General features: G+C 46.6%; 1 protein-coding gene across 1 annotated transcript in view; it reads right to left on the reverse strand.

Moving 5' to 3' along the window:
- Positions 1-27,818, reverse strand: part of KNTC1 (kinetochore associated 1) — a 792,142-nt gene that overhangs the window by 727,434 nt on the left and 36,890 nt on the right. Inside the window, exon 3 of the mRNA XM_082256649.1 lies at positions 17,370-17,490. Coding sequence (XP_082112775.1) covers positions 17,370-17,490 — 121 coding nt within the window. The remainder of the gene's footprint in view (positions 1-17,369; positions 17,491-27,818) is intronic.

Consider the following 27,818-nt stretch of genomic DNA (forward strand, 5'->3'; position numbering starts at 1 on the left):
GCATCTGCGTCCAACTTGCGACCGCCTGGGCCGCCATGAGAGAGGCAAACAGAGCCTTAAGCATAGAACCCGTAACAGAATAAGTATGACGGGCAAGAGACTCCAATCTCCTATCCGTGGCATCACGGAACACAGGGGAATCCTCTGCAGGAATCGCAGTGGATTTGTTTAAAACCACAATTGCGTGATCCACTGGGGGTGGTACACACCACCTTTCATCCGTGGAAGGCGAGAAAGGATAACGCAGCTTGAACCTACTTGGTACAGCAAAAGGTTTGCGCAGATTGCGCCATTGTTCCTTAACAGCGCGCTGAAAATCATCATTGCAGGGAAAAACCTGCGGCGTCCTGCGTTTTCTCTGCGTCCCATAAGCCGCCAAGGCAGCGGGGGGACACACTTCATCCTGCAAACGCAGCGTTTGTTTTATGGAAGCAATCAATTCATCCATGATTGCGAGCTCTTCAGGCGAGCCAGGGGGAGAATTATCAACCCCTTCAACTTCAGCCTCCACCTCGGACCCCACTAGATCCAGGGAGGAGCGGGACCCCGATAAGGAGGCCCCCGCCATAACAGCCCCATCACCTTCACCCTCAGAATCAGAGGAAAGAGAAACTCTGGGTCTTTTAGTAGATTGAGCAGCCACCAGCATCTGCACCTGAGCAGCAAGGCCAGCCACAATAGTGGCTAAATTCCCCCCTGGGGGGGAAACAGCGGTCCCCTGGCTTTCCACCAAGGCGGTAGGAAATTTGCCCTCCTGAGAATCCATTGCCCCTATTACAAATGCCGGATAATAAAGGGTTAACTGCCCCTTTAACAAGCGCGGCGAGCGCAGCCCACCGCACCACACACAAGCACAATGAGACCCCCACAGGGACAATAAAACTGACACAGGCAATGGATAGGAAGGATATAACCTGAGGAGACCCTCGCCGCTGCTGCTGCCTCGATCGGTGTTCCCGGAGAAGAGGAAGTGATGCTGCCAGGGCGCTCTATGAAAGCCTATGGGAGGCTACAAGAAAATGGCCGCCATGCATGTAGAACATGCGGCCGGAGCGAGTGCAGGCAAAATGCTGCCGTTTGGCGCCGAAACCGCCGCTCCACAGTACAGTAATGCACACGTCATTATAAAAAAAAAACATGTCAGATCGCCGCAGCGATCGCTGTATAGTGCCCAAACATGCCCAAAAACATGCCCCACAGCACACAGCTTCTCACACCGACAAGGCTGACACACATAGTGTCACACAGCTCCCCCCCCCTTGCAGCCCACAGCATGCAGCCGAGTGATAGGGAGACAAACAGTGTGAACAGAGGCAGGTTACACAGTCCCAGACTGACACCCCCCCAGACAGACAGGTCCCCATATAGATACACTTACCTCACAATGGCGTGGGGGACCCGCACAGGCGAACAAGCCGCTGCACATGAGGCAGGGAGAGTCGCATACAAGACGCACAGAATGGGGGTTAAGAAACCGCACAGCGTCCAGTGAGGTAGCCACCTCACCAATCATCCCTGCACCGAACAGGGATGGGTCGTTCACTGTGCCAGGAGCGTTACCTGGCTGAACGCTCGATGGCAGGCTGGGAAGCCACTGACCCACGACCTACGACCAGGGGGATCAGCCCGAGACCCAGCCCGCATGATCCTCTTCATCCGAAGAACTAACTAACGCTGACAAAAAGAACAGCTAAGTAAAGGTAGAGAGAAAACTCAAACAAAAAATCAAAAAAGAAGAAAGAGTCTGGGGCACAAAGCCCCAGCACAGAGTGAGCCAGCCACTCCTGACAAGCTAGACATTGAAACTGAGATATGGTTGCAGGAAGTAGGAGGGTATTGACTGAGGGGACCACCCCTTGAGGGTGGGATATGTTAAAAGCTTTAATGTTAACATATTCTGTTGCCTAGCTACTCCTTTGGAGCAAAGTCTAATACCCCATATGTGACGAATATGAAGAGGCGGCGACTGTCGGAGGACGTAAGAGAAAAACGGAATTTTTGTAAAATCTTACCGTAAAATTCCTTTCTCTGAGTCCTCTGACAGTCGCCGCCCACTCATTCAGTCTTCACCAATGGGTCGTCCCAAAGCAGTGTAGACATGAGGGGTGGGAAACGTAACCGTCACAAAGGCAACACAGCACCCAAGTCAGAGAAAGGAACCTTACTCAAACAGAAAGGTAAATCCTCTGGGCAACAAAAAAGGGCTCAACTGGAGCAACAGCCCAGGAAAGCAAACAAGGGGAAAACAACCCCAACAGCCAGGGACCCGCAAAACCAGGGTCCACTTAAGGCACTGCCGCACAGAGAACTTTGCGGCCAAAGGAGGCATCATCTGATGCCAGAACGTCAAGTTTGTAAAATTTGGAAAAAGTGTGCACTGACGACCAAGTCGCAGCCTTGCACACCTGGACCACCGAAGCCTGATGCCGGAAGGCCCAGGACGCACTGACCGCTCTGGTAGAGTGCGCCTTGACAGGGAAGGGAGGAGCCCGGTGCCTAAGGGAATAGGCCTGTACAATCGTCTGTCTAATCCATCTTGAAATGGTTGCCGCAGACGCAGCCATACCTTTCCGAGGTCCCTCAGGAAGGACAAAAAGAGAATCTGACTTCCTAAAGGATTCAGTGGATGACAGGTAGACCCTGATCACCCGGACGACATCCAAGGAATGTAAAGCAAACTCCTTAGGATGCTTAGGGTTCGCACAGAGCGAAGGCAAAACAATGTCCTAATTAAAGGTGAAAATCAAAAAGCCCCCTTAGGAAGGACTGGTTAGGTCGCAAGACCACCTTGTCCCTATGTACCACCAGGTAAGGGGAGCGGCAGGACAAGGCCGCCAATTCCGACACTCTGCGCGCAGAGGTGATAGCGACTAGAAAGGCAACCTTTTGCGACAGCAGAGACAAAGATATTTTCCTGATGTTTTCAAAGGGAGGACTGTGCAAAACTGACAGAACCATGTTCAAATCCCAAGGAGGTAAGGGCGCCCTCCGAGGAGAGGCCAGATGACGTACACCTTGAACAAAGGTGCGAATCGACAATTTCGATGCCAAGGGATGCTGGAAAAGGACAGCCAGTGCAGATATCTGGCCCCTAATCGTGGTCAGCGTCAGGCGCTGGTCCACATCAGTTTGCAGGAAAGCTAACACCCTCGCCACTGAGAAGGAGCGAGGAGAGACGGCCCTAGATTCACACCAGGCAAAATAAGCCTTCCAGGTACGGTAATAGATCTTACCGGATGAGGCCTTCCTAGTCTTGAGCAGAGTAGGGATGACCTCCGATGAGAGACCCCTGTCTCTCAGGACCTGGCTTTCTCTTTTCAAACAATTTTATTGAAGCCAAAATAAACATGGGACAGCAAAATGCCAGTATAAAGGAAAAATACATACCATATCAAAACAAGTCACAGTGGAAATACTAAGGAAGAACATAATTATGTAATAAGTAACAGTTCGAGTTGAAAGAGAGGGTGGTCCTGGTACCTTGCTTAACGTGCCCAGATAGAGCAGAAGGTATAGGAGCGGTCCAGGTCACAACCCTTGACATGAGTAAAACTAGGGAGGGAAATCTAGCCACAGTAAAAGAGCAAACCTAGCGCAGGAGTGCCAGAGGCAACTTGGAGGGAAGAGGGGGCAAGAAGGAAACAGGGGGAAACAGGAGGGGCCGAGGTAGAGAGGTGGTAGCAGTGGAAGTAGGTGTCCGGAGAGAGTCCTGAGCCACCAGTGGGGGCCCATGTGGGTACACGAGGAGGGAGAGTAAATGCATTTGGTCAAGGGAGTACAAGGGTGTCATCAAGACCGGAAGGCAGGCAATTGTCAATCCAGGACCTCCAAAGCTTTTCATAGGGGGGTCAGCTTGTCCAACAGAATTGCCTCCGTTTAGCATGAATCAGTGCCTGGGTGACTCTGTTCTTCATTGCCAGGAAACAAAGAGTGGGGGTCTTCCAGGCTTTCACTACCCTCTGCTTGGCTGCAGACGTGACATACAGAAAGAGTTTAAATTGAGGATGTGTGAGATCAGGCTGCTTGAGATTCAGGAGTGCAGTTGCCGGGTCAGGGGTGAGAGGAGTATGAAAAATAGACAGAGTACCATAGACATCAGACCAGAAGGCACGGACAACGGGGCATTCCCACCAGATATGTGCAGGGGTGGCGGGAGATTCGCATCCACGGAAGCAGCGGGGTGAGTACTGAGGCACGCATTTAGAGATTCTGGCAGGGACTAAGTACCACCTGGTATGGACCTTATAGTTAGTCTCCAGAGCAACAATATTAGGAGACGCCAATTTAGTAGCCTGCCAAATTTGTATCCAATCAACATCGTCCAATGTGAGCCGAGGTTCAACTCCCGTTCCCATTTAGCGGTGTATGTGGGCGGGGTGGCATCCTGAGTAGACAAGAGTTGGGCGTAGATATCGGATATGAGCCCACGCCTGTGAGGGTCTGTTTTGCATGCATGTTCAAAAGTCGAGAAAGTGGAGGGGCTATCACTAATTGGTGAAGCCTGCGTGAAGAAGTGTTTAAGCTGCAGATAGCGAAACGCTTCACCAGAGGGGAGGTCATAGGCTTCACGCAGTGCCGGGAACGATTTGAAGGCACGTGACGTAAAGAATTGATAAGCACGTATCAGGCCAGCACTGGTCCAGGCGGAGAAAGAGGTCTGAGAGGACCAGGCCGGGTAGAACGAGGGGTTGCGAAGAAAAGAGAGTAGGGGGACGTGAGGGGATTGAAGGCCGAAGCATTTTTTGAGTCTATCCTAAATGGTTAAACTAGGTTTAGTGACTGGGTTGGTAACACAGTTCCGTTGGGAGGGAGGCAGCCAGAGGAGGTTAGCCACTGACAGCAGATCGCATTCCACTGCCTCTAAGGAAACCCAGAGGGATTTCCTTTGTTGCGTGGTACTTAGGAAGCTGGGCCAGCTGTGCTGCATAGTAATACTTGGCGAAGTGGGGAACTCTAAGCCCGCCACAAATATGCGGTCGGTACGTGGTCAGTCTGGGCAGGCGGAGTTTGGAGTTGCCCCAAACATAATTCATAGCTCGCTTTTGCAGGATGCGCAAAAAGTAGGCTGGTACCTGTATCAGGAGCACCCGAAACAGGTACAGAATTTTAGGTAGGATGGACATCTTGAGTACCGTAATTTTCCCCAACCATGAGATGGGAAGAGAGGACCATTTGGACATGAGGCTCGTAAGCGCGGCGAGCATGGGGGGATAGTTAGCAGAGTAAAGTTCGGCAGGGTCAGCCGTGAATTTGATACCCAGATAAGGGAGATTTGAGTGTGCCCAAGGGAATGGTAGAGAAGACTTGGTGGTGAAGGACATTGGGGGATAGTGATACATTAAGGGCCAGCGACTTCCGAGGGTTAACTACAAGGCCAGAGACAGACCTGAACCTGGTCAAGGGATCAAGAAGACTAGGAACCGATAAGAGGGGGGCAGTAAGGAAAAGCAGAACATCGTCTGCAAAAATGCAAAGCTTATGCTGGTGCCCACCTAAGTCAATGCCCCGAATATTAGGGTCGGAGCGTATGAGAATGGCAAGGGTCTCAATAGCCAGAGCAAAGAGAAGGGGGGAGAGGGGGGCAGCCCTGACGCGTGCCTCTCTCAATAGGGAAGTAGTCCAACTGGAAGCCGGAGTAGTAGACATAAGCTCTGGGGTTCCGGTAGAGGGCGTTTACCCATTGCAAAAAAATGTGTGCCAACTCCCCACCTACCGAGGACGGAGGGAAGGTATGGCCAGGATAGGGAGTCAAAGGCCTTGCAGAAGTCGAGTGAAAGGAAGCAGGAGGGAATACGGCGTTTTTTAGCGATATGAGCCAGTAAGGTGGCCTGGCGGACATTATATCCAGCCTGGCGAGATGGGATGAATCCCGTTTGGTCAGGGTGGACCAAGGTTCCAATGATGGCATTGAGACGAGGAAAGGACCTTGGCCAGCAGTTTGATGTCCATATTAAAAGGATAGAGATAGGTCGATAGTTGGACCAGGAAGTGTCGTCAGAATCAGGTTTGGGAATCATGGAAATTGCAGCCGTGAGCGAGTCGACACGAAAGGATTGCCCGTCAAGCAAAGAATTGAGCGCCCCAACCAATGGGGGTATCAGGATGTGCGCGAAACGCTTCTAGTACGTAGCCGAAAAGCCGTCCGGGCCAGGGCGCTTGCGTGGTTTTAGAGATTTAATTGTCTGTAGTAGTTCTTCAGCAGTAATGCGTTGCTCAAGCGTCTCTCTGTGAGAGGGTGACAGCGTAGGGAGACATACAGACGACAAGAGGGCATCCAGTTTAGTTTGATCGAAGGTGGAGGGGTTCTTCTAAAAGCGTAGAAAGTTGGTCACTAAATTAGCGTCGAATTTTAAGGGGATTACTGGAGTAGGTATCCTTAGACAATTTAAGACATATAGGTTTGGGGGTGTAGTCAGCTTTACGGAGCGCCAAAGCCAGAAAGGTGTCAGGTTTATTAGCCTTCATATAGAGCGAGTGTTTTGACTTTCTAAGGGTTTGTTCCGCTGATTCAGAGAAGAGGAGGTCAAGTTCAAGGCGTGCCTTGTCAAGAACTTGTTTGTTGGACAACGTGGGGGTATCCTGAAATGCCTCAGAGACCTTAAAGAAGGCTGTTTCTAGTCTATGAAGCAGGAGGCGCCGTTCTTTGCGTAAATAAGAAGCTCTGCTGATGCAGACCCCACGTATGACAGGTTTATGCGCTTCCCATAAGGTCAGAGGAGAAATATCCAGGTGAGAGTTAATGGACAAGTAGTCAGTGATGGCACGCTCTATTTCAAGGCGGTGAGACGCATTGGCAAGCATGCCATCATTGACTTGCCATGAGCGAAGAATGGGTTTTGGAACCATGGAGGAAAAAGAGGAAATAACCGCATTATGGTCGGACCAGGAGCACGGGATGATGGTGGAGGTGGTGAAAAGAGGGGATGTGCCAGTGTGGGTAAAGATATGGTCAATCCGTGAAAACAATTTAGGTGGGTGAGAGTAATAAGTGTACTGTCTCCAAGTCGGATTATGCTCGCGCCACGTGTCCAAGAGGGAGTGTTGATTCAAGATTTGTTGGAAGGAGAGGCGTTGGGCTGAAGTAGGGGCAGGGGATTTATCCTGCAAGGGATAGAGAACGTGGTTAGAATCGCCACAGAGCAAGAGCGTACCTCGCTTTTTTGTATCCGTGACAGTCAGTAGATGGGAAAGAAAAGCCAGGGGTTTTTTGTTAGGGGCATAATAGGAAACTATCGTGACTTCTGAGTCGAGGAGCCGACCCACCAGAAGGAGGTAGCGACCCTCAGGATCTTGTATCTCCCTCTGAAGGGTGAACGGAGTAGTCCTATGAAATGCTATGAGCACACCCCGCTGCTTCGTGGAAGCGGAAGCCGTATAGACCTGTGGATACTGATGTCCGAAGTGTTTGGGAGTTGATTGGGAGAAGAAATGCGTCTCCTGGAGGCAAGCCACATGAATGGATAAAGAGGAGAGGGACCTAAATGCTTTCACACGTTTGGAGGGAGAATTGAAGCCTTGTAAGTTAAGGGTGAGTATATTTAAGGTAGACATGGTGGAGCCAAAAAAGGCCTAAGGAGGAGGCAGGGGTTGGGCTCAGGGGGCAGGGGTCTCTCTCCGGGCAGGGAGGGGGTTGGAACGGGAATGGGCAGGAAGGTAGGAAAGGGGGAGAAAGGTAAGCTGGGTAAGGAAAGCTAAGGAATAGTATAAGGTGGCGTAAACAAAAAAAAATAAAGAGAGGGTCCTCTGGAAGGAATGGTACTTCCCGCCAAAAGGAGTCAGAGGGTCCAATAGGTGCCAATCCAGACAGGGTTGGCACTAAAGGACAAGAACTGCCAGTACAGTGAACAGTCTCTGAGACTAGGACAGCCTGAGAACAAGCATAGGAAAGTAGTGCATAAAACGAGTCAATAGTATAGAAAACATTGTACAATAAAGCAGATCAGGGTAAAAAAAGATCAAAAAAAAAAAAAGGTAATGGAGACGTAAGGTCCCAACTCATAATATTATACCAGCACACTCAGAGCAGGCAGTGACCTGGCAGGACATGGAAAAGAGAGCGGGCCTGACCGTAAACCCGGCCACTGAGCGATGTTAGTGAGAGCCAAGGCAACCCACCGAGGGTCACCGCTTTCCTGTCCTGGTGACACTCAGGGAAAGCCGATAAGCTTGTCGAATGTGCCTGGTATGAGTGTACGTGGGAGTAGAACCTGCAATCAAAAATGACATAAAAAATGTACAGTACAGGGCCCCCCTTAGGGCTGGCCCCAAGGGGAGGTATAGTCAACAGGTGAGAGTGGTGGCAGGGGAGGTTAAAAAAAAAAAAAATGCATAGTTACGGTTCCAGGGAGACACCCAAGTGGTGGCGTCTGAAAAGGTTGGCAGGGTAGCAGGGCACCTGCAGGGTTGGAAAACCAAAGGCATGTGTCATGGAGTCTCTTCAATCCATGGAGTCCTCTGGAGCAGGAGCTGGAGCTGGGGATAAGAAGCGGCCTCTCTTGTGGGTTCCATGCTGGGCGGCTTGATCCTGGTGGGCCTGAGACTTCTGTGGAGAGGAGGATGCTGCACGGCGTCTGGAGCCTTCGGACAAGTGATCAGGGGGTGTCAGGTGCAGGTCACGAAGAGTGCATAGCAGGTTTTCCGAGGATTTGCACTGGTAGGAGGTCCCTTTATATGAGAAACTAACTGCAAAGGGAAAGATCCATCTGTATATGATCCTATGGTGTTGCTGGGTAAACAGATGGGGTTTCATGGCTTTGCGTTTCGTGAGAGTGGCCTGTGATAAGTCCTGGAATAATTGGTAACGGTGTCCCTGAAAGGTTAGGGCATCCATCTTGCGAGCTGCCGCCATAAGCTGCTCTTTTGAGCGAAAAAAGTGAAGCTTCACAATTATGTCCCTGGGGGACCTTCAGCAGTGCGTGGGGCAAGTGATCTGTGGATCCTGTCAAATTCTAGGCGCTCACTTGGTATTGAAGGGACAAGTTCCTGAAACAGAGCAGTAATGGTGGATTGAAGGTCCTCCACAGACTCTGGGATACCTCTGATCCGGATATTGGATCTCCTAGCACGGTTTTCAAAATCCTCCAAACGGGATTGTAGGGACACATTTTCCTCCCTGAGGGTCTCAAGTTCCTCAGCGTGGTTGCCTATGGTTACATTCAACTCCTCAGTGTGCTGTTCCAGTATAGTGGTGCGATGGCCCACTTCCCTAATCTCTCTAGTGAGCCTGTCAGTTATGGCATCTGAGGTATTTTTCAGGGCCCTTGTGAGCATCCGCTCAAATTGTTTAAGCAGGTCTCTCTGGGAAGTGTCCCCCGGAATTCTAGAGGGGTTAAGCCAAAATCGCAATCTGACTCACCCTCCTGTGGATGTGCCGCAGGTGCAGGCAGTGAGGATGTGTGAGGTGATCCGGAAGATGGCGGCTAGTTGAATGAGGTCCGCGTACCAGGACCGGCGCGGCCAGTCCAGGGCCACCAGAATCACCAACTTCGGTTCCGAGACCAACCTGTGAAGGAACCTGGACAACAACTGAATCAGAGGAAAAGCATATATCAGACGATACTGGTGCCAAGGCACCACCAGCACAACCGAGGCGTCCGCCAGGGGATCGCGCGTTCTTGCCACGAACCTTCCCACCTTGTTGATTAGCCGGGACGCGAACAGATCCACATCTGGGGATCCCCGTTTCGCACACAGCATTTAAAAAAACACCTCTGGGTGCAAGGACCATTCCCCCTGGTCCAGGGTCTGGCGGCTCAGATAATCGGCCTGCCAATTCTCCACACCCGGTATGTGAACTGCTGAAATCACTGGGACATGTGTCTCGGCCCAAGACAAAAATGCTGGTCACTTCCTGGGCCGCCCGGGCACTCCTGGTGCTCCCTTGGTGATTGATGTAAGCCACCGCAATGGCATTGTCTGTCTGCACCCAAACAGGGCGGCCCCGAAGACGATCCGACCAATGGAGCAGGCACAGCCTGATCGCTCTTAATTCCAAGATGTTTATCGGCAGGGAAGATTCCTCCACTGACCAAGTGCCCTGGGCAGACAGGGTGCCCAGAACGCCACCCCAGCCCGACAGGCTGGCATCCGTGGTAATCACCATCCACAGCAACGGCCGGAAGGACTTCCCCCTCTACTACGGCCGGAGACTGGAGCCACCACAGAAGATCCACTCTGGTTTGGAGCCTGTCCCATTAGGCCAGTATCTGCGCTTGGAGAGACCGCGTGTGAAACTGCGCAAACGGTATTGCCTCGAAGGCTGACATCAACCCCAGGGACCGCATACAGGTCCTGAGCGACGAGGAGTCGTTGTCCCTGAGGGACCTGACCTCGTCCTGCAGGGTCTGGAGCTTGTCCTCCGGCAGAAAAACCTTTGCTTGGGCGGAGTCCAGGACCATCCCCAAATAGGGGAGCCTAACCAAAGGAGTCAAAGTCGACTTCTGAGCGTTGATGGTCCACCCGAACTCCTGGAGCGTCTGAACCGTAGTGGACAGAGCGCAAGCAGGTTCTGACTGGCGCTCGACCTTAACAGGAGATCGTCCAGATATCCCAGGATCGCAATGCCCTGTGCCCGTAACAGGGCCAAAACAGGAGCCAACACTTTGGTAAACACCCTTGGAGCCGAAGCGAGACCGAAAGGTAACGCCACAAACTGATAGTGTTCCTCCGCGATTGCGAATCGGAGGTACTTCTGATGACCCTCGAATATGGGGATGTGCAAATACGCATCCTTGAGGTCGATAGAGGCCAGGAAATCTCCTGGGCTCAAAGAGGCCACCACCAAACGGGGAGATTACATGTAGCACGAAGCTTTCAAGTCCAGAATCGGACGCACCTTGCCCTCCTTTCTGGGCACAGTGAACAGATTCGAGTAGAACCCCCGAAATCTGTCCCGATGTGGCACCGGGACGATCACCCCCTGGGCGAGAAGATCCTGAACCGCCCGATGAAGATCTTGCAACCGATCTGGGGTCAAATGAAGATTTGAGGGAAAGAATCTGTCCACCGGTCGCGAAAGGAATTCGATCTTGTATCCTGATCGAATGATTTTCTAAACCCACCTGTCCGCAATCCAGAGCAGCCAAGGTTCTAGAAAAAGGCGCAGACGTCCCCCCACCCCTAGAATGGGTGAGGGTGCCCCTTCAGGCAGTGGCGGACTGGGCCGCCGCTCCAGCCTGGGCGGTGGTTGGCTTGGCCACCGTAGCCCTTGAAGGGTTTTCCCCTTTCTTGAGTTTTGTAGGCACGAAAGGACCCCTGGTTCGGTTTAAAGGAAGGGCCCCGCTTGCCGCGGAAGAATCTGCCCTTAGGTTTCAGGGGTAGCAGAGTGCTCTTGCCCCCAATGACTCCTTTAACCAATTCGTCCAGGGATTCCCCAAAAAGACGAATCCCCGCATAAGGTATGTCAAACACCGTTTTTCTGGAAGTCTGGTCAGCCGACCAGCTCTTCAGCCGAATCAGGCGACGGTTAAGTACCGCGACACCAGACAAGCGCGCTGCCAACGGGGCCTCATCCAGGGCCGCGTCACACAAATACATAACCGCCTGATTAATCTGGTGTGCCTGAGGGTGTGCCTGAGCACCTTGGTCCAATCAGCCACAGCCTGAGACACCATGACGGAGGCAAAAATAGGTTTCAGCGCCACCATATAGGCATGGCGGGCAAGGGATTCCAGCCTCCTATCCGTAGGGTCCCGAAACAACGGAGAATCCTCGGTGGGTACCAGAGTGGCCTTGTTCAATCTGGACACAGTGTGATCCACTTTAGGAGCCACAGACCAGCGTGAATCCGTAGGAGACGCAAAAGGGTAACAGAGGTGAAACCGTTTAGGCACCAAAAAATTGCGCTTCAAATTGCGCCATTGTTCATTCACTGTCTCGTGAAACTCAGCAGGGCAAGGAAACACCTGCGCGCCCTTTTGGGATCTGCGGGTACCAAAAGAGGACCGCTTGCCCTGAGGATTGGGCTCATCCTCTAGATGTAGTGTATCTTTTACAGCAGTAATCAGTGCGGACATAGCAGCGCTTTCCTCGGCCTTTCCAGGGGGGGAAATCATCCCCCTCCTCATCCTCCGCCTCCCCATCAGACTGGGAGGAATGAGACCCTTCAAGTGGCACACTATCTACTGCAATCAGGGCCGGCCTTTGGGGTGTGCGAGCTGTGCGGCCGCACGGGGCGCCATGGGCAACAGGGGCGCCGTGCGGCCATCACAGCTCTCAGACTGTGAGTTGCAGACAATTAGTTACTCACATCAGTGGAGTGGAGTCCGAACGAGTCATACCAGCAGGCACTGCCAGGTCCCCCTGCCCTGGGACTGGGTGAAGACAGAGCGTCGCATCGGATCGGAACCTGAAAAAAAAATATGGCTGCTGCCGGCTCCCGAAAAGCACACTGCGCAGGCGCAGCTGCTCGGGAAAACCCAAACACGCTCGGCTATTCTCGGGCAGACAGCGCATGCGCAGTGGCGTCTAAGCGCCGGGAGGCGCCATTTTTAAATGCAAAGCCACCGTCCACAGAACGGTAAGTGTCACTGCTGTGTGTATCTACTTTTTAAGACAAATTAGGCTAAATACTTTTTATTTTATTGACAATGAAGGGGAGGATATAAGGGACTGAACGGTCTTAACATAAGGAAAAAAAAAAAAAAAAACCAGATACCCCCTCAATTATACAGGGATTTTGAATGTTTTATGAAGCCCTTAATGCCTCTAAAGTCTCATATAGGGAACAGGATCTCCATAGTTTTTTTAATAGGGTTGCTCTGCCTGAGCTGGGGAGAAGCAGACAAAGTTTCTGAAAGCGCCAATTACTTTGGAGGAATTACAGGTAGCAGTCACAAACTCCCCCAGGGCAAAAGCTCCAGGGAACAATGGATTGCCCATCAAAATCCATAAAATCTTTTGAGATGTACTTCTCCCAGAGTTATTATCTATCATAATGGAAGCTAAAGAACAGGGCAGACTCTGCCTCAATCTATGTATGAAACATACATAGTGGTTTTACCAAAAAAGCAAGGAAGGATCCGACTGTAGCAGATTCTTATAGAACAATCTTAAAATTCTAGCTAAGGTACTGGCCAACCATCTGTCTAAAGTTTTAACAAAGCTTGTACACCCAGATTAATCAGGATTTTTTCCTCATAGGTCGACATCAGTTAATATACGTAGACTGTATCTTAACCTTCAGATTCCACCTAGTAATGTTGGTAACAGATATTTTGTCTCTAGACGATGCAAAGGCATTTGATAGTATGGAGTGGGGCCATCTATGGCAGATTTTGGAGAAATTTAACCTGGGAGAGGAATTTATTGCATGGGTTAAGCTGTTATATCAAGGCCCAACAGTTGTTTTAGGATTAACAACACTATCTGCTCCATTTAGATGAAGGAGAGGCACTAGGCAGGGATGCTAACTGTCTCCCCTATTTGCTTTGGAATTGGAACAGCTGGCTGCAGCTATTCGGAGTGATTCTCAAATAATGAGCGAGGTGGAGGAGAAATTGGCATTGTATACAGATGATAATTTTTGGGTGATACATTAACATCTATAGAAGACCCAATGTATTTTATTAATACCTTTGGGTCTTATTCAGGCTTTAATATAAACTGGAAAAAGTCTGTTCTCCTGCTGGTTGACCCTCTCGGAGATACCTTGCCGCCAACTGCTTCTCAGGTAAGGTGGTAGAAACATTTGTATACCTGGGGATAGCTAGCTATACATCGGGATATCTCTAGTTATGTAGTTTTAAATATTAAAGAGCTGTTTATTAAATTTAAAACAAAAAGCTATAAGTTGGTGTAAATTACCGCTTTCAGTAGTAGGGAGGGTAAACCTTATTAACACGATATGGATGCCACAATGAATATACGCTTTACATAATGCTTCGGTGTGGCTCCCTATATCTCTTTTTAAACAGCTGGATACTACACTCCGTATGCTTATCTGGAAAAAGCATAATGCACGCATAAAATTGGAAACATTGTAGGAGGCTAAGGGGACCGGTGGTCTGGCCGTTGCAAACACATTCCTATATTTTTTGCCAGCCCAGCTCCAACATTTAATGGGTTGGGAGGAAGGCAGGAGGATTTATCAAATTAGGAAAATACTGTCTACGCTATTTTCGGGTAAAAAATTGGTAGACTGTTTAGAGGCAGGGGGATTTAGACTAGCCAGGCAGTTTCTTACTTTGCCAGTATAAAGGGTATACTGATTACACCCAAATTTTTCAGAATTTCAACTTTCCGGAGTTATTAAAACTCCACAGATTTAATCAATGGTCAGAAAGAGGCCTTGTGTATATCCCACAACTATATTAGGGTCAGCATTATTAAGATTTTCAAACTCTGCAGAAGGTCTGCCCACTAAAAGTTTTTTTCCAATATTTGCAGCTCAGGCATGCCATCCAAAACTAGACAGTTGCCTTTGGTTTATGTTACATTCACAATTCTTAACCAAAAATTCTAGCAACAACCTAAGAAGGGACAAATACAAGGCTTTATAATACACTGCTACAAAAAAGTTAAAAAAATCAAATTTTCTGAGGTGCAGATCGTATTGGCAAATGGATATTAGTCCCCTGAATGATGAGGAGTGGTCTGACGTTCTTTATAATGTAGAACAGGTATCCCTTTCTGCATCTCAGAGACTTATGGTGGCCATACACTAGCAGAAACATCGGCCGTGCGAGTTTTCTAAAATCGAACGATTTATCGGAATGGCAAAAGATACTACCATCATAGAACGATCAAATTTCGAAAGATAAACGTTTCATGAACATAAATTAACCATTTTATCGTTAGTTTTCGTGAAACCAGAAGGGAAATGACAAAAATTGTTTTGAATACAAAATAAATTTACAGCACTTCAAAGACTTTATTTGAAAATAAAAAATGTAGAAAATTACAACATACATAAGGATCATTGTATTTTTGGGACCATAACATGTTTTATAATGTTTATATTGTTTGTGACATGCTGTGCTTTATTTGCAATAAAGTTTGTTGATTATTGCACAATTTTGGTTGGTTATTGTATACTCTATATTTGTAAAAGCTAGCAGTGAGCCCTTGTTTGATAAGTTTAGCCATGAACGTTCGTGGAACTTAAATGCACTTTACATAAAATGTTTTTTCATGGATCAGACATTTCTTTTATTATTATGATCATCCTTTAATATGTCTACCTTCCGGGTTAAAGGTTTTGGCACATGCGCAAGAAAATTCGCACGATTGTTCTCGGGCGAGACAGCCACAAAACACAAGAATGTCGGTAGATCAGGAAAATTATTTCCAATTTCTCAAACGATTTTTTAAGGCTGGAAAGTTGAAAGCCATTACCGTTCCATCACCCATTAACTATAAGAATATCGGGCGAACGATCGTCATTATAGATTTTCTACCGATTTTTCTGCTAGTGTATGGCCACCATTACTCAATTGTTCGTTATAAATCAAACATATTATACCCCCCACAAACGTTTTAAAATGTCACAAGAGGGAAACGCCTCTATGTCCACGATGTGAAAAGGCTGTTGGGACGCTGATGCATATGATGTGGAGGTGTCCCAAGTTGGTTAGATACAGGAGTGGTGTATTGGACACTAATATTAATTGTTTTTAGAGTTAATATTTCTACGAAAACCCAAGATATATGTATTGGGGTGGCTGGATAGAGAAGTATATACTCCTTATTTTAATGGCGATCCTTTGCCTGCTGTTTATAGCAAGGAGATTGAAAAAAAAAAAAAAGTTTAAAAAAAGAGGATATGATTAAAAAAAAAAAAAAAAACAAACAAAGTGTCTGGAAGTCAAATTGAATCACAGATATGATACTCTGATAACGAATACATGTTTCAATTGACTGCTTGCCATAAATTTGCCAAAGGAAAGACTAAATAGTAAGATTTTCACAATTCCTGCAAATGTTTTAAAAATGCTTGCCTAAAAACCGACTAGGGAAATCATAAAGAGTGTCAGACACCCTTTAGAATTCTGTCAGGGCACAGCACAGAAAATGGCAAAAATGGAAGTGATTGCGCCAGATTCATGTACCTGGTACATGGTCTTTCAATACTGACAATGTGGTCAGAGTGTCCTTACTGGACACTCCTTCCTCACTGCAGAGTCACCCTCCCTCCCTGGTCATTGCACCCATCACACTGACAGGGACATGACCAAGGGATTAATTCCCTATCAGATCCGTTTTACTTTTGATGACCGTTTATGATAGGCATTATTCAGTCCAATAGCAGCTTTGAAATCTGCTCACTGTGGTGAGTGGCCAACCACAAGCAAGTTGAGCCTGATAGGGAACAAGTCTCTCAGTTCCCCACCAGGGGTAGTGCCTAGGAATTTGAGCTGTTGGGCTGGCGCAGAATAACGAGGAATCCTGAGGTGAGTTTCCCATCCAGTCTGCCTTGCCTGCAACTGACAGCAGATACAGATACAATTGGGTAGAATCTAAAAAAGTGCTATTGGACTGAATAGGAGGCATAGGAATGCACCCACTGCCATTCACGGTCAATCACAAGCAAGGCAAACCTGATGGGGAACTTACTCTCTCAGAGCTCCCCATCAGGTTCCGCCCACTGCAAGTTCACTGTGACATGTGCTGCCCATCTGCAAGCTGTCAGTAAATATTTCGGAATGTGTCACAGCCACAGTTACATATTCTAAAAATGGCATTAGTAAGAACCACCTGAATCTTGCACAAGTTTCAGTACTTTTACCCAAACTGATGCAAGGCTTTTATCAATTAGACACAGGCCAATTTAATAGATCCATTTAAAGAGGTCCCAGAAGATTGCCAGCCAATCACAACGCGCAGCGCGACTCGCGCATGCGCAGTGGGTACCCGGCTGTGAAGCCGCAAACTGTAACAGCCGGGTGCCCACAGCAGTGATGCCGGCGCCGAGGGAGAGGATCGAGGCTTCGGGCGGCCGCATCGCTGGACCGTTGGACAGGTGAGTCAAATGGCTAGAACTCCGCTTTAAATAAGTTAAGCTAAAATAGCACTTGTAAGTTTGTTAAAAACATGTTTTCACTAAGATATTATCTGGAGAAATACCACCATGGGCAAAGTTGCCAGGTATCAATGTGCTGTGCCATACCTTAAACGTGTGATTTGTGATAAAATTGAATTGTCATTTCAGGTCTATCCCTATTCAATATTTTAGTTAATTAATTTTAGTGGCACATTTTTTCATAATGAAGTTTGATCACATCCATCTATTGTTTTTCTATGCAAAAATCACCAACCGTACAAGGTAACTAGAGGGCATCATTTTAATTTGGTTGTTCTAAAAAATAAAAAATACATTTTTTGATGAAGTTTAAGAATGCATCTGATTACTGTTTACAATCCTTGGAACTTACCAAACTGTAGCTGGAGCTGCAGAGACTGACAAATGCTATCAAGCAGGCATACAGATTTGTCAGCAACAATTACACATCCCTCATTTGAACTGTAGGCAAATAGCTTTGGATTGACAATCACCTTGAAAAAAAATAAATAAAAGAAATAATAATATTTAAAAACATATAGCAAAAGTAGCATATGAATGTAAATACATATTGAAAAATTACACCGTTGGTACAACTAGATGTAGCACCCTCCTAGTCTGGTGCTAGGTTTAAAAGCATTGTTATGCTCCATCTGCTTATCAGGGAAGCCTGATCTATTAGGTTGCCTGTTAAATGTTCCCAGGTGTGATTCACTGGGTCTGAGGGAGTGTCCCCACTGCATCAAATAGGGGGGCCTATTGGACAGTGGAGGAAAAATAGCCAGTGAAACATTGGCGTTTGTGGAAGTCCCAGTGGGAGGGCACTCTAGCAGAGACCTAGGAGGAGGCTGACGGCTGTCTCTCCTTCTGTTGCATGAGGAAGGTGGTCATAGGCGGTCGGCCTAGTAAAAGCCAGGTGTGAAGCTGAGCTGCAGACGATCCTGTACAGCTGACAGTGGAGCTGCTGGCAGTGTCCGCGAGTACCAGGGGACTTGCCAAAGGGTCTGCCCAGGAAGGGGGACCACTCCAGTGAAGTCAGAGGATAATGGGTCAGCTCACACTGTGTCAGAGTTAAGGGGGTGCCATGTAGAACCCTGAAGAGCAGGGAAAAGGGGGTGCCAAGTGGGACCCTTAAGAGTGTTTAACAGTACAGTATGCTTAATTCTACTTCACTATAGTGGCAAGGTGAAGCAGCGGCCTTGCAGCATCCAGCTACAAACAGAAGTCCCAGCTATTGTGTATAGTTGTTCAGTTGGAGTATCTCACTCATCCCTTCTCCCATCCCAGTTCTCAAATAAAACAACAAAAACTCAAACCCCTGGACTGTTTTCTGACTGAGCCAAGTACTTAGAACATGCCACATTGTCAAGTTGTTGCTATGGGTAACCCAGGGGATCCGTAACCAGCAGCTCCTACGGGAGTAGTGCTACATTTGGGGGCTAGTTCGGGATGTTGCCCTGAGTTGCTAATGGCAACGGCCGAAGACAATTTTTAAAAAAACGTCATTTATGCTTCAGGGACTGTGTGCTAATGCTCAAGACAAGTGTGAGTCCTGCTCTACAGGAGATAGGGAGAGTGGGATGAAGAGAAAATTGCACAATAACAGTTGTTCATGGCAACAGGAAGATTCCTATCAGAATTGCAATCTGTGCATTCAAGCACTGAAAAGTTTCTGTATGTATCGCAAGCTGTTCACTCCCTTGGTGTGCTGGATTGCGGGAGAAATGCACCTTTTTGTTAATATGGACTGTGTCTGCTTAACAGTGAAAGGTACAAGTATGGACGGAGAAAATGGCGGCCCAGGACGCGTGGATTGGAGTGCCGGGGGCCGCGTGTGTGCAAAGAGTATATGGGAAAGTGTTGACCGTGCATAGGATGACAGCGGGACATTCTTCCTATGTAGTGTAAGCTGTTAAAAGACTGCTAAAAGACATCAACCCTTAACTGCATCTGAACCTGCTTATTCTGTGTATTTGTGCTTTTGGTATGTGTAAGCTGCCTACTCCACCCATTGCTGAAACTCTAAAACTTGCTTTTTCTATGTTCTGTTAAATGTGTTATGTTTATTTGCTTAACCAGCTGTAGACTGTTCGCTTTGCAATGCTTTCTCTTACCTTAATTTATAGCCTCTTTTATAGCCTCTAGCCTTTAGAGTTACAGTATCTCCCATTAGCTGTCCCATTTTAAATCGGTTTCTGAAGTGAAAATCCTGCTCCGTTTATACAGTCTTCCTTTATTAATTCCCGATTAGTTAATTGTAAAGCATCCACCCCATCTCGAACAGTATATACAGTTCTATTCAAAATTATTCAACCCCCACTGAAATTAAATGTTTTGACCAGTTTTGACATTGATTTTGATCACGTGTAGGTCAGACAAATATAACATAACATTTATAATGAAATAACCACAAATGTCTTTTCTGTGCTCACATCATTATCAGTTTTATTCAACCCCCAAGTGACATTCAATCTTAGTACTTAGTACAACATCCTTTTACAGTTATAACAGCTTTTAAACGTGAAGCATAGCTTGACACAAGTATCTTGCAGCGATCTTACGAGTATCTTCGCCCATTCTTCATGGGCAAAAGCCTCCAGTTCAGTCACATTCTTAGGCTTGTGCACTGCAACTGCTTTCTTTAATTCCCACCAGAGGTTCTCAATCGGATTTAAGTCTGGTGACTGTGATGGCGACTCCAAAATGTTCCAGCCTTTAATCTGCAACCATGCTCTAGTGGACTTGGAGGTATGCTTGGGATCATTGTCCTGTTGAAAGGTCCAACGTCTCCCAAGCCTCAGGTTTGTGACGGACTGCATCACATTGTCATCCAATATCTCCTGGTACTGAAGAGAATTCATGGTACCTTGCACACGCTGAAGCTTCCCTGTACCTGCAGAAGCAAAACAGCCCCAAAGCATGATTGACCCCCCCGCCATGCTTCACAGTAGGCAAGGTGTTCTTTTCTTCACAGGCCTTGTTCTTCCTCCTCCAAACATAGCGTTGATCCATGTGCCCCCAAACAGTTCTAATTTTGTTTCATCAGTCCACAGAACACTAATCCCAAAACGTCTGTGGTTTGTCCACATGACTTTTGGCATACTGCAGTCGACTCTTCTTATTCTTTGGAGACAGCAAGGGGGTGCGCCTGGGAGTTCTGGCATGGAGGCCTTCATTACGCAGTGTGCGCCGTATTGTCTGAGCAGAAACTTCAGTACCCACATCTGACAAATCTTTTCTCAGTTCCTCAGCAGTCACACTGGGACTTTTCTCCACTCGACGCTTCAGGTAGTGCACAGCAGTCGAAGTCAGCATCTTCTTTCTACCACGACCAGGTAGCGTTTCAACAGTGCCCTTTGCCTTGAATTTGCGAATGATGCTTCCTATGGTGTCTCTTGGTATGTTTAACATCTTTGCAATCTTCTTATAGCCATTGCCCTTCCTGTGAAGAGTAATCACCTCTTCTCTTGTCTTCCTGGACCATTCTCTTGACTTCACCATGTTTGTAACCACACCAGTAAAGGTCTAGAAGGAGCTGAGTATCACAGTCATTTTAAAGCTGCCTAATTGGTGCTTATTAGGCTTTATTGCTGCTCCCTGACATCCACAGGTGTTATCAATACCTGATTGAAAACACTTCAATGAACCTCTGTTATTCAGAGTGGTAGTCTTTAAGGGGTTGAATAATTGTGTCAATGAAGAATTCACAAAAGAAACATTTACTACTGTATTACAAAACCAATTGATGTCATTTTAGTTGCATATGGTTCTTTAAGAAGTCCTTGTAGGATTTCATTCTGAATACAAATTACAAATGTACACTAAATTCCCTAAAACCCTTTACAGCATTGGGGAGGTTGAATTATTTTGAATACAACTGTAAGAAAGCATTTCTTGGGGAAGGCACGTTTGCTGCTGGGGCTCATTCTCAAAGTGGGGGCTATTTCTACAAGTGGGAACACTTCTGACTCTGCACTTCAGCGAATGCACAAAGTGAATGAACAAAGGAAAGGCGGAGATAAACACCATACAGACTACAGGTGACCTTATTTACCCCTTCAGCTCTTTCTCCTTCTAACATGCACGTTCTACCACTTCTTCTGACAAAAGTGTCCTCTATCCTTAAACTCGCTCTCCTTCACCACTCTTCTCCACCCCAAAGTTTATATATATCACCCTCACTTCTGTCATCTCCTTATTACTGCACTGACCCTCTCCTGCTATTTCTAAATCCACACGCACACAAAACCTCCAGAACACTGGGGCATGTCCCTTCATATAAATCACACTCTCCTATTACCACCCTCACCTTTCTGCTTCTCCTAACCTCTGCAGACATATCCCCAAACCCTGGGCCTCCATCATTTACCTGTACTCAACACGCCCATTACCCTGCACCCTCTGGCCGCAGCCGCAATCAGCACAATTTAGCTCCCATCTCTCTTCTTCCCATGACCAGACTCCCTTTCTCTTGCGCCCTTTGGAATGCCCTATCTGTCTGTAAAACTCACCGCTCTCCATGACCTTTTTATCACAAACTCATTTAATCTACTTGCCATCACCGAAACCTGGCTCCACAAATTCGACACCACGTCTTCTGCTGCCCTATCCCAAGGTGGTCTTTTCTGGACTTGGTGTTGGGATCCTTCTAGCCCCACATAGCACCTTTCAGGTACTTCACCCACCTGCCTCTCTCCTCATTTGAGGTACACTGCATTTGTCTTTTCTCCCCTGTTTCTCTAAGGATAGCTGTGATCTACCGCCCCCCTGGACCTGTATCGACCTTTGACGACTTCTCTGCCTGGCTACCCTACTTTCTCTCTTCTGAAATCCCCACAATCATTCTCAGCGACTTCAACATCCCTATTAATACTAACCCTCCTGTCACTTCCAAATTTCTCAGTCTAACCTCCTCCTTTGACCTGAAGCAATGGATACATGTTTCTACTCACTCTGAAAGCAATATCCTTGACCTCGTTTTCTCCCACCTATGCACTCCACACAACCTTTCAAACAACCCTTTCCTACTGATCACTACCTTATTATTATTATTATTATTATTATTATACAGGATTTATAAAGCGCCAACAGTTTGCGCAGCGCTTAACAAAATGAGGGCAGACATTACAGTTACACTACAATTTGGAACAAAAGGAATCAGAGGGCCCTGCTCGTTAGAGCTTACAATCTAAAAGGGAGGGTATATTAGTTTCACTCTCTCCCTCTCCTCCACCTCCTCTCCCTTCAGCTACCTTACAGTTACACGCAGAAACCTGCGCCATCTCAACCCTTCTATTCTATACTCTGCTACCGACCACCGTTATGACAAAATCACACCCCTGTCCTGCACCAACCTAGCCACTTCTGTCTACAATGCTTCACTCTTAGCCTCCCTGGACACACTGGTCCTCCTCACTACACATCGATTCAGGCCCCCGACCCCTTCAACCTTGGCAAACAGAGAACACTAGAAGTCTGAAAAAGCATAGCCGTGCTCTTAAGCGCCTGTGGCGTAAGACTAGGTCTCAGAAAGATTTCAACCAATATAAATCTGCCCTCCAAAAATACAATTCCAGTCTCCACACTGCCAAGCAGACCTATTTTATCACTCTCATTAACAACTTTTTATCCCGCCCCAGGCAACTATTCGCTACCTTTAATTCTCTACTCCGTCCACAACTACCTCCTCCCACTGACTCACTCACTGCCCAGGAGATTGCCAACCACCTCAAACAGAAGATTGATACAATTCGTGAGGAAATCATTACTGTTCTGATACCTTCCATGCTTTACGCTTGTCAGAATTATTGGGTAGATTAAATAAAAGAAAAATTGAATTTTGGCATAGTCATATATAGATATTCTATTTTACATAGAAATTTTGAGCAGTGGCATCCATGTTGTAGAAGGTCACTAAAAGTTCAAACTTCCATTTAGGAAAGGTGTCTATTCAAGAGATTTTTCAACAGACATGCTGTGTTGAGCTAAGGTAATAAATAGTCTGTTTAAAGCGGAGTTCCGGGCACAAAAACAATATTTTTTTTTGTGCCCCTCCGCTAGTTCGAGATCACCTGAAAAGGAATTGGATAGTTATTTTTTTTTTTTTGTTTGTTTACTCACCTTTTAATTGAAGATCGTAAATACTCACCTCAGAGTACTTCCTCCCTCTGAGCCGCGGCTCACCCCGTCACTTCCTGTCTCGCTATGATTCCTGGGAGCTGAAAGTCATCGCTCCCAGGAATCAATGCGACGGCACCGGCCCCGCTCGTCACTTCCGGGCAACGCCGCATTCCCCTGCTAAACAGCTTCTGGGCATGCCCAGAAGCGGTTTAGGAATGCGGCGCCACACCGGAAGTGACGAGAGGGGCCGGTGCAAGCGCATTCTGGGACAAGAAGACGCGGAAGAAGACACAGAAGAGGACCGCGCCGGCTTCAGCTGCCCACAAGAGAGATGGAAACGCTGTGGAAGAAATTTTATAAGTATTTCTTCTAAAAGGTAAGTGCGAACCGGGACAGATCAGAGGCTAGCCATTGTGGAATGTGCTAGCCCTGACTGTCCCGGGGGTATGTTTATTAAAAAATGACTTCTGTGCCCGGAACTCCGCTTTAACTTTCTTTAGATAAAGTCTAGCTGACACTATACCAAGGTAATCTTGTCTGTGTGGTCATCATAAAACACTGGTCAAATATTCTGTGTTTTAACCCATTTAAAAATAAGATTTACAGATATATTATAATCCTATGTGTAAAAGGATATTAACAATTAAGTATATATGTGTATGTATTTAATCTTTATATATTAAAGTGGTTTCATTCTTGCTAAATTCTAGCTTTAACTAATATTGATGACTCATCACTACATGTCAAGAAAGAAAGGCTTCAGTAAACCTTTGTAAATTGTAATAAAGTATCATAAAACTATTCTGTCCTTGCCAAAGGATCTAGAAGGTCTGGATTTGTAAGCTCTTTCTCAATAGAAGGTTCAAAGTTTATTTGTAGGTAAATAATGCTGTTATACTGAACCTAAGAGCAACACAAAACTGCCATCTCTGGTGACTGACTGTTACTAGTTGAAGTCTTCGGTGAAAAAGTAATTTCCAATATAAATATATGGTGTTACCAGATTTAATCTTTATTTAGATACATGATGGATATTAAATGGACATGTAATAGATGATAGTATGGATAGATTTTATGTTTTAGGATATTCTTAAATGGAGAAATCCTATAGTTTTAATATACAATATACTGGTCAACCAAGAGGTGTCACCCAATGACCTCACCAGTTAATGACTAAGTTGTCCCAACCAATGGGGATGAAGTTACTCCCTCTGGGTTTAACTTATGGTAATTTGAATAGTCCTTTGTTCAATACCATATAAAAAGGAGAACCCAGATGAGAGAGAAACACATCACATTACACAACATACATTACACATACAACATACACACTACTACAGCCATGCATAGACTCATCTATACAGACTCCATCTTGATCCATCATGTATCTGAAACTTGGAAGGAAGCCAAACAAAACTCCTCCCTAACTGGCCACCATCTTGGGAAGGCAGCCATCTTAAGGACTCTGGTAACGACCATTCTAAGCTAGCAGCTATTTTAAATATGGTAAATATACCTTGTTGTGTTATTTGATATTATTTACTATAATTTATTTTCTTCCTTATACGTTTTACATTTCATGCTAAAGGGTAACGAGATTACAGTCCCAGCCGTATTAACCATATGTAGATTTTTTCTCTAAGAGCGGATTTTTGCTTTTTATACATTTTTATTAATATCAGATTTAGCGCATATTGGCATATTAGTCTCACGTTTTGCATGGCCTATTCTCGCTCCATCTGCAGTGGGGTGACTGTCGGACTTCGCAATTCGCAGACAACTGTGGTCTGATTATATAGAACATTTAAATATGGTTTCTACTATATCTGGGGAAAACGTAATCTTGCTTTATTTTTACTTTCATTATTGAGCAACATATCACATTGCATTCATTGTTTTAAGTTTGTATTTTATGTAAACTTATCTTTTTGCATCATCTCAAGTCTGATCATTTATTGTGAATACATGTCTTGTGAATAAATATTCTTATATATTCCATACTGTAGACTGTTTTCACTAAGATTGGTATATGCTTTTAAAAAGAAATGAATTAAAAATCGATAAAAAGAATTTGCTACATATTTATTTGTGGAAATAAGTTGAGATTCTCCTACCTCACAGATCTTTGCTTATGGACATAAATAGACACGGTTATATTCAGAGCAGTATAAATATTCTAACATGCTTCATGCCAACAGGGGCAATCACTACTTCCCTCATTCAACCCCACCACTATAGATGAGGTTGCTGAACTACTTGCGATTGCCACTTAACCACCTGCCCTCTGGATTCTGTTCCCTCGCAAATGCTACATTCACCCTCTGGCCCTATTCTACGCTCTCTAACCCACATCTTCAATCTCTGCCTCTCTTCTGGCATCTTCCCCAACTCTCTAAAACATGCACTAGTCAGCCCCATACTTAAAAAGCCCTCACTTTACCCAACCAATCTTAACCTATTTCCTTGCTCCCCTATTTATCCAAACTTCTTAAACGTCTGGTCTACAACCGACTGTGCGACCACCTTGCTGAGAATAGCCTCCTTGATCCCCTTCAGTCTGGATTCCGGCCTTAACACTCCACTGAAACTGCTCTCCTAAAACTGACAAACGATCTACTAACTGCCAAAGCCAATGGACACTATTCTGTACGCCTACTCCTGGACCTTTCTGCTGCCTTTGATACGGTTGACCATCCCCTCCTCCTCAAAAAACTCCACACCTTTGTTCTCCGTGACTGTACTCTTCACTGGTTATCTTCCTACTTATCCAACCGCACCTTTAGCGTTACTTACAATTCTACTTTCTCTTCTCCCCTTCCTTTTTCTGTTGGGGTCCCCCAAGGCTCTGTTCTTGGACCCTCCTATTTTCAATCTACACCTCCTCTCTGGGTCAGCGGATAGCCTCCCACGGCTTCCAATACCATCTCTATGCTGACGATACCCAAATCTATTTTTCCACCCCTCAGCTCTCTCCCTCAGTCTCCTCATGTAGCACTAATTAACTATCAGATATATCAGTCTGGATGTCACACCACTACCTCAAACTCAATCCATCCAAAACCTTGCTTATAATTTTTCCTCCTCCATGTGCTCCTTCCCCTGATCTCTGTCAATATCGATGGCATTACTATCAGCCCATCCCTGCATGCCAAGGTCCTAAGTGGTGTTCTGGACTATGAACTCTCCTTCAAGCCCCACATCTAATCGCTGTCCAAATCTTGCCGCCTCAACCTCCGCAACATCTCCAAAATATGCCCCTTTCTAACTAAAGACACAACAAAGCTCATAGTTCACTCCCTGGTCATCTCGCGCCTCGACTACTGCAATTCCCTTCTCATTGGCTTACTCTACATAGGCTATCCCCCCATCAATCCATCATGAACGCTGCTGCAAGACTCATCCACCTTACCAATCGCTCAGTGTCTGCTGCTCCTCTCTGCCAAGCCCTCCATTGGCTTCTGCTCACCCAACTAATTAAATTCAAAATATTAACGACATCTTACAAAGCCATCCACAGCTTAGCCCCCAGCTACATCACTAGCCTAGTCTCAAAATACCAACCTAATCACTCTCTTGGTTCCTCTCAAAACCTCCTGCTCTCTAGCTCCCTCGTCACCTTTGCCCATTCTCACCTCCAGGACTTTACCAGAGCCTCTCCAATCCTATGGAACTCCTTACCCTTATCTGTCCGATTATCTCCTACCCTATTAGCTTTTAGGTGATGTCTGAAAACCCTCCTCTTCAGAGAAGCCTATCCAACCCACACCTAACAACTATACTTCCATTTTCGCCATCAGCCCATCCCCCACGGTTATTGCCTTTTGTTTCAGTTTACCTCCCCTTCTAGATTGCAAGCTCTAACAAGCAGGGCCCTCCAATTCCTCCTGTATTGTAACTGTATTGTCTTCCCTCAAATTGCAAAGCGCTGCACAAACTGTTGGCGCTATATAAATCCTGTATTATAATAATAATAATAATAATAATAATAATAATAATGTAGTGGCAGTGTGGATACTGTGAAGAAAACTGTCGGCCATGCATTTAATGACAGTGGGACATTTTTCGGATACAGTATGGTGGGCCTTGCTTGTACATGTGCTGGGAAGAGAACTGTTACCCGTGCGTACGACAGCAGGACAATTCTCCGGACTGGCAAAGAGGGTCAGCTGGCTCAATGTGATGGAGGTACAGCTGAAGGCCTGTTACAAGCAAGAAGAGTGGATGCGTGTCGGGTGAGGGGCATGGTCCGCTTTGCAGTGACTTCCATGTCGGCTGAGTTGAGAGAGCGGCATTGGAGGAGTTACTGCACCGCGCGGGAAAGTGCACGCTGAAGAGTTATGCCTAGCAGGAGAAGCCACCGCCAATAAGGAGATGTGGCTGGCGATGCCGCTCACACACAGCTAATCGAGAGCAGGAAGGAAAGTCTATAAATGACTTCAGCCTTCGGGTGTGACAGAGGGAGACATGTGCGGAGAAACAAGATGGCGACTACCAGAGCAAGTCGGAGCGCAGCGTACCAGGAGTCTGGGGTTGTTCTGTGAGGCCTATGCCAGTCGGGTTCCAGGCCTAACTCCACCCAAGAACTATGCCTGGGCTTGGGACCAAAATGAGGACTATGATTCTCTTTTGAAGCTGGAAGAGAGCCCATTTTCTCCAGCTGGGAGAGGGAACCGGAAAACCCTTCCCAGATTTTCAAGGATGC

The sequence above is a fragment of the Pelophylax lessonae genome (genome assembly GCF_965119305.1).
Source record: "Pelophylax lessonae genome assembly, chromosome: 1".
In the NCBI taxonomy this organism is placed as follows: Eukaryota; Metazoa; Chordata; class Amphibia; order Anura; family Ranidae; genus Pelophylax; species Pelophylax lessonae.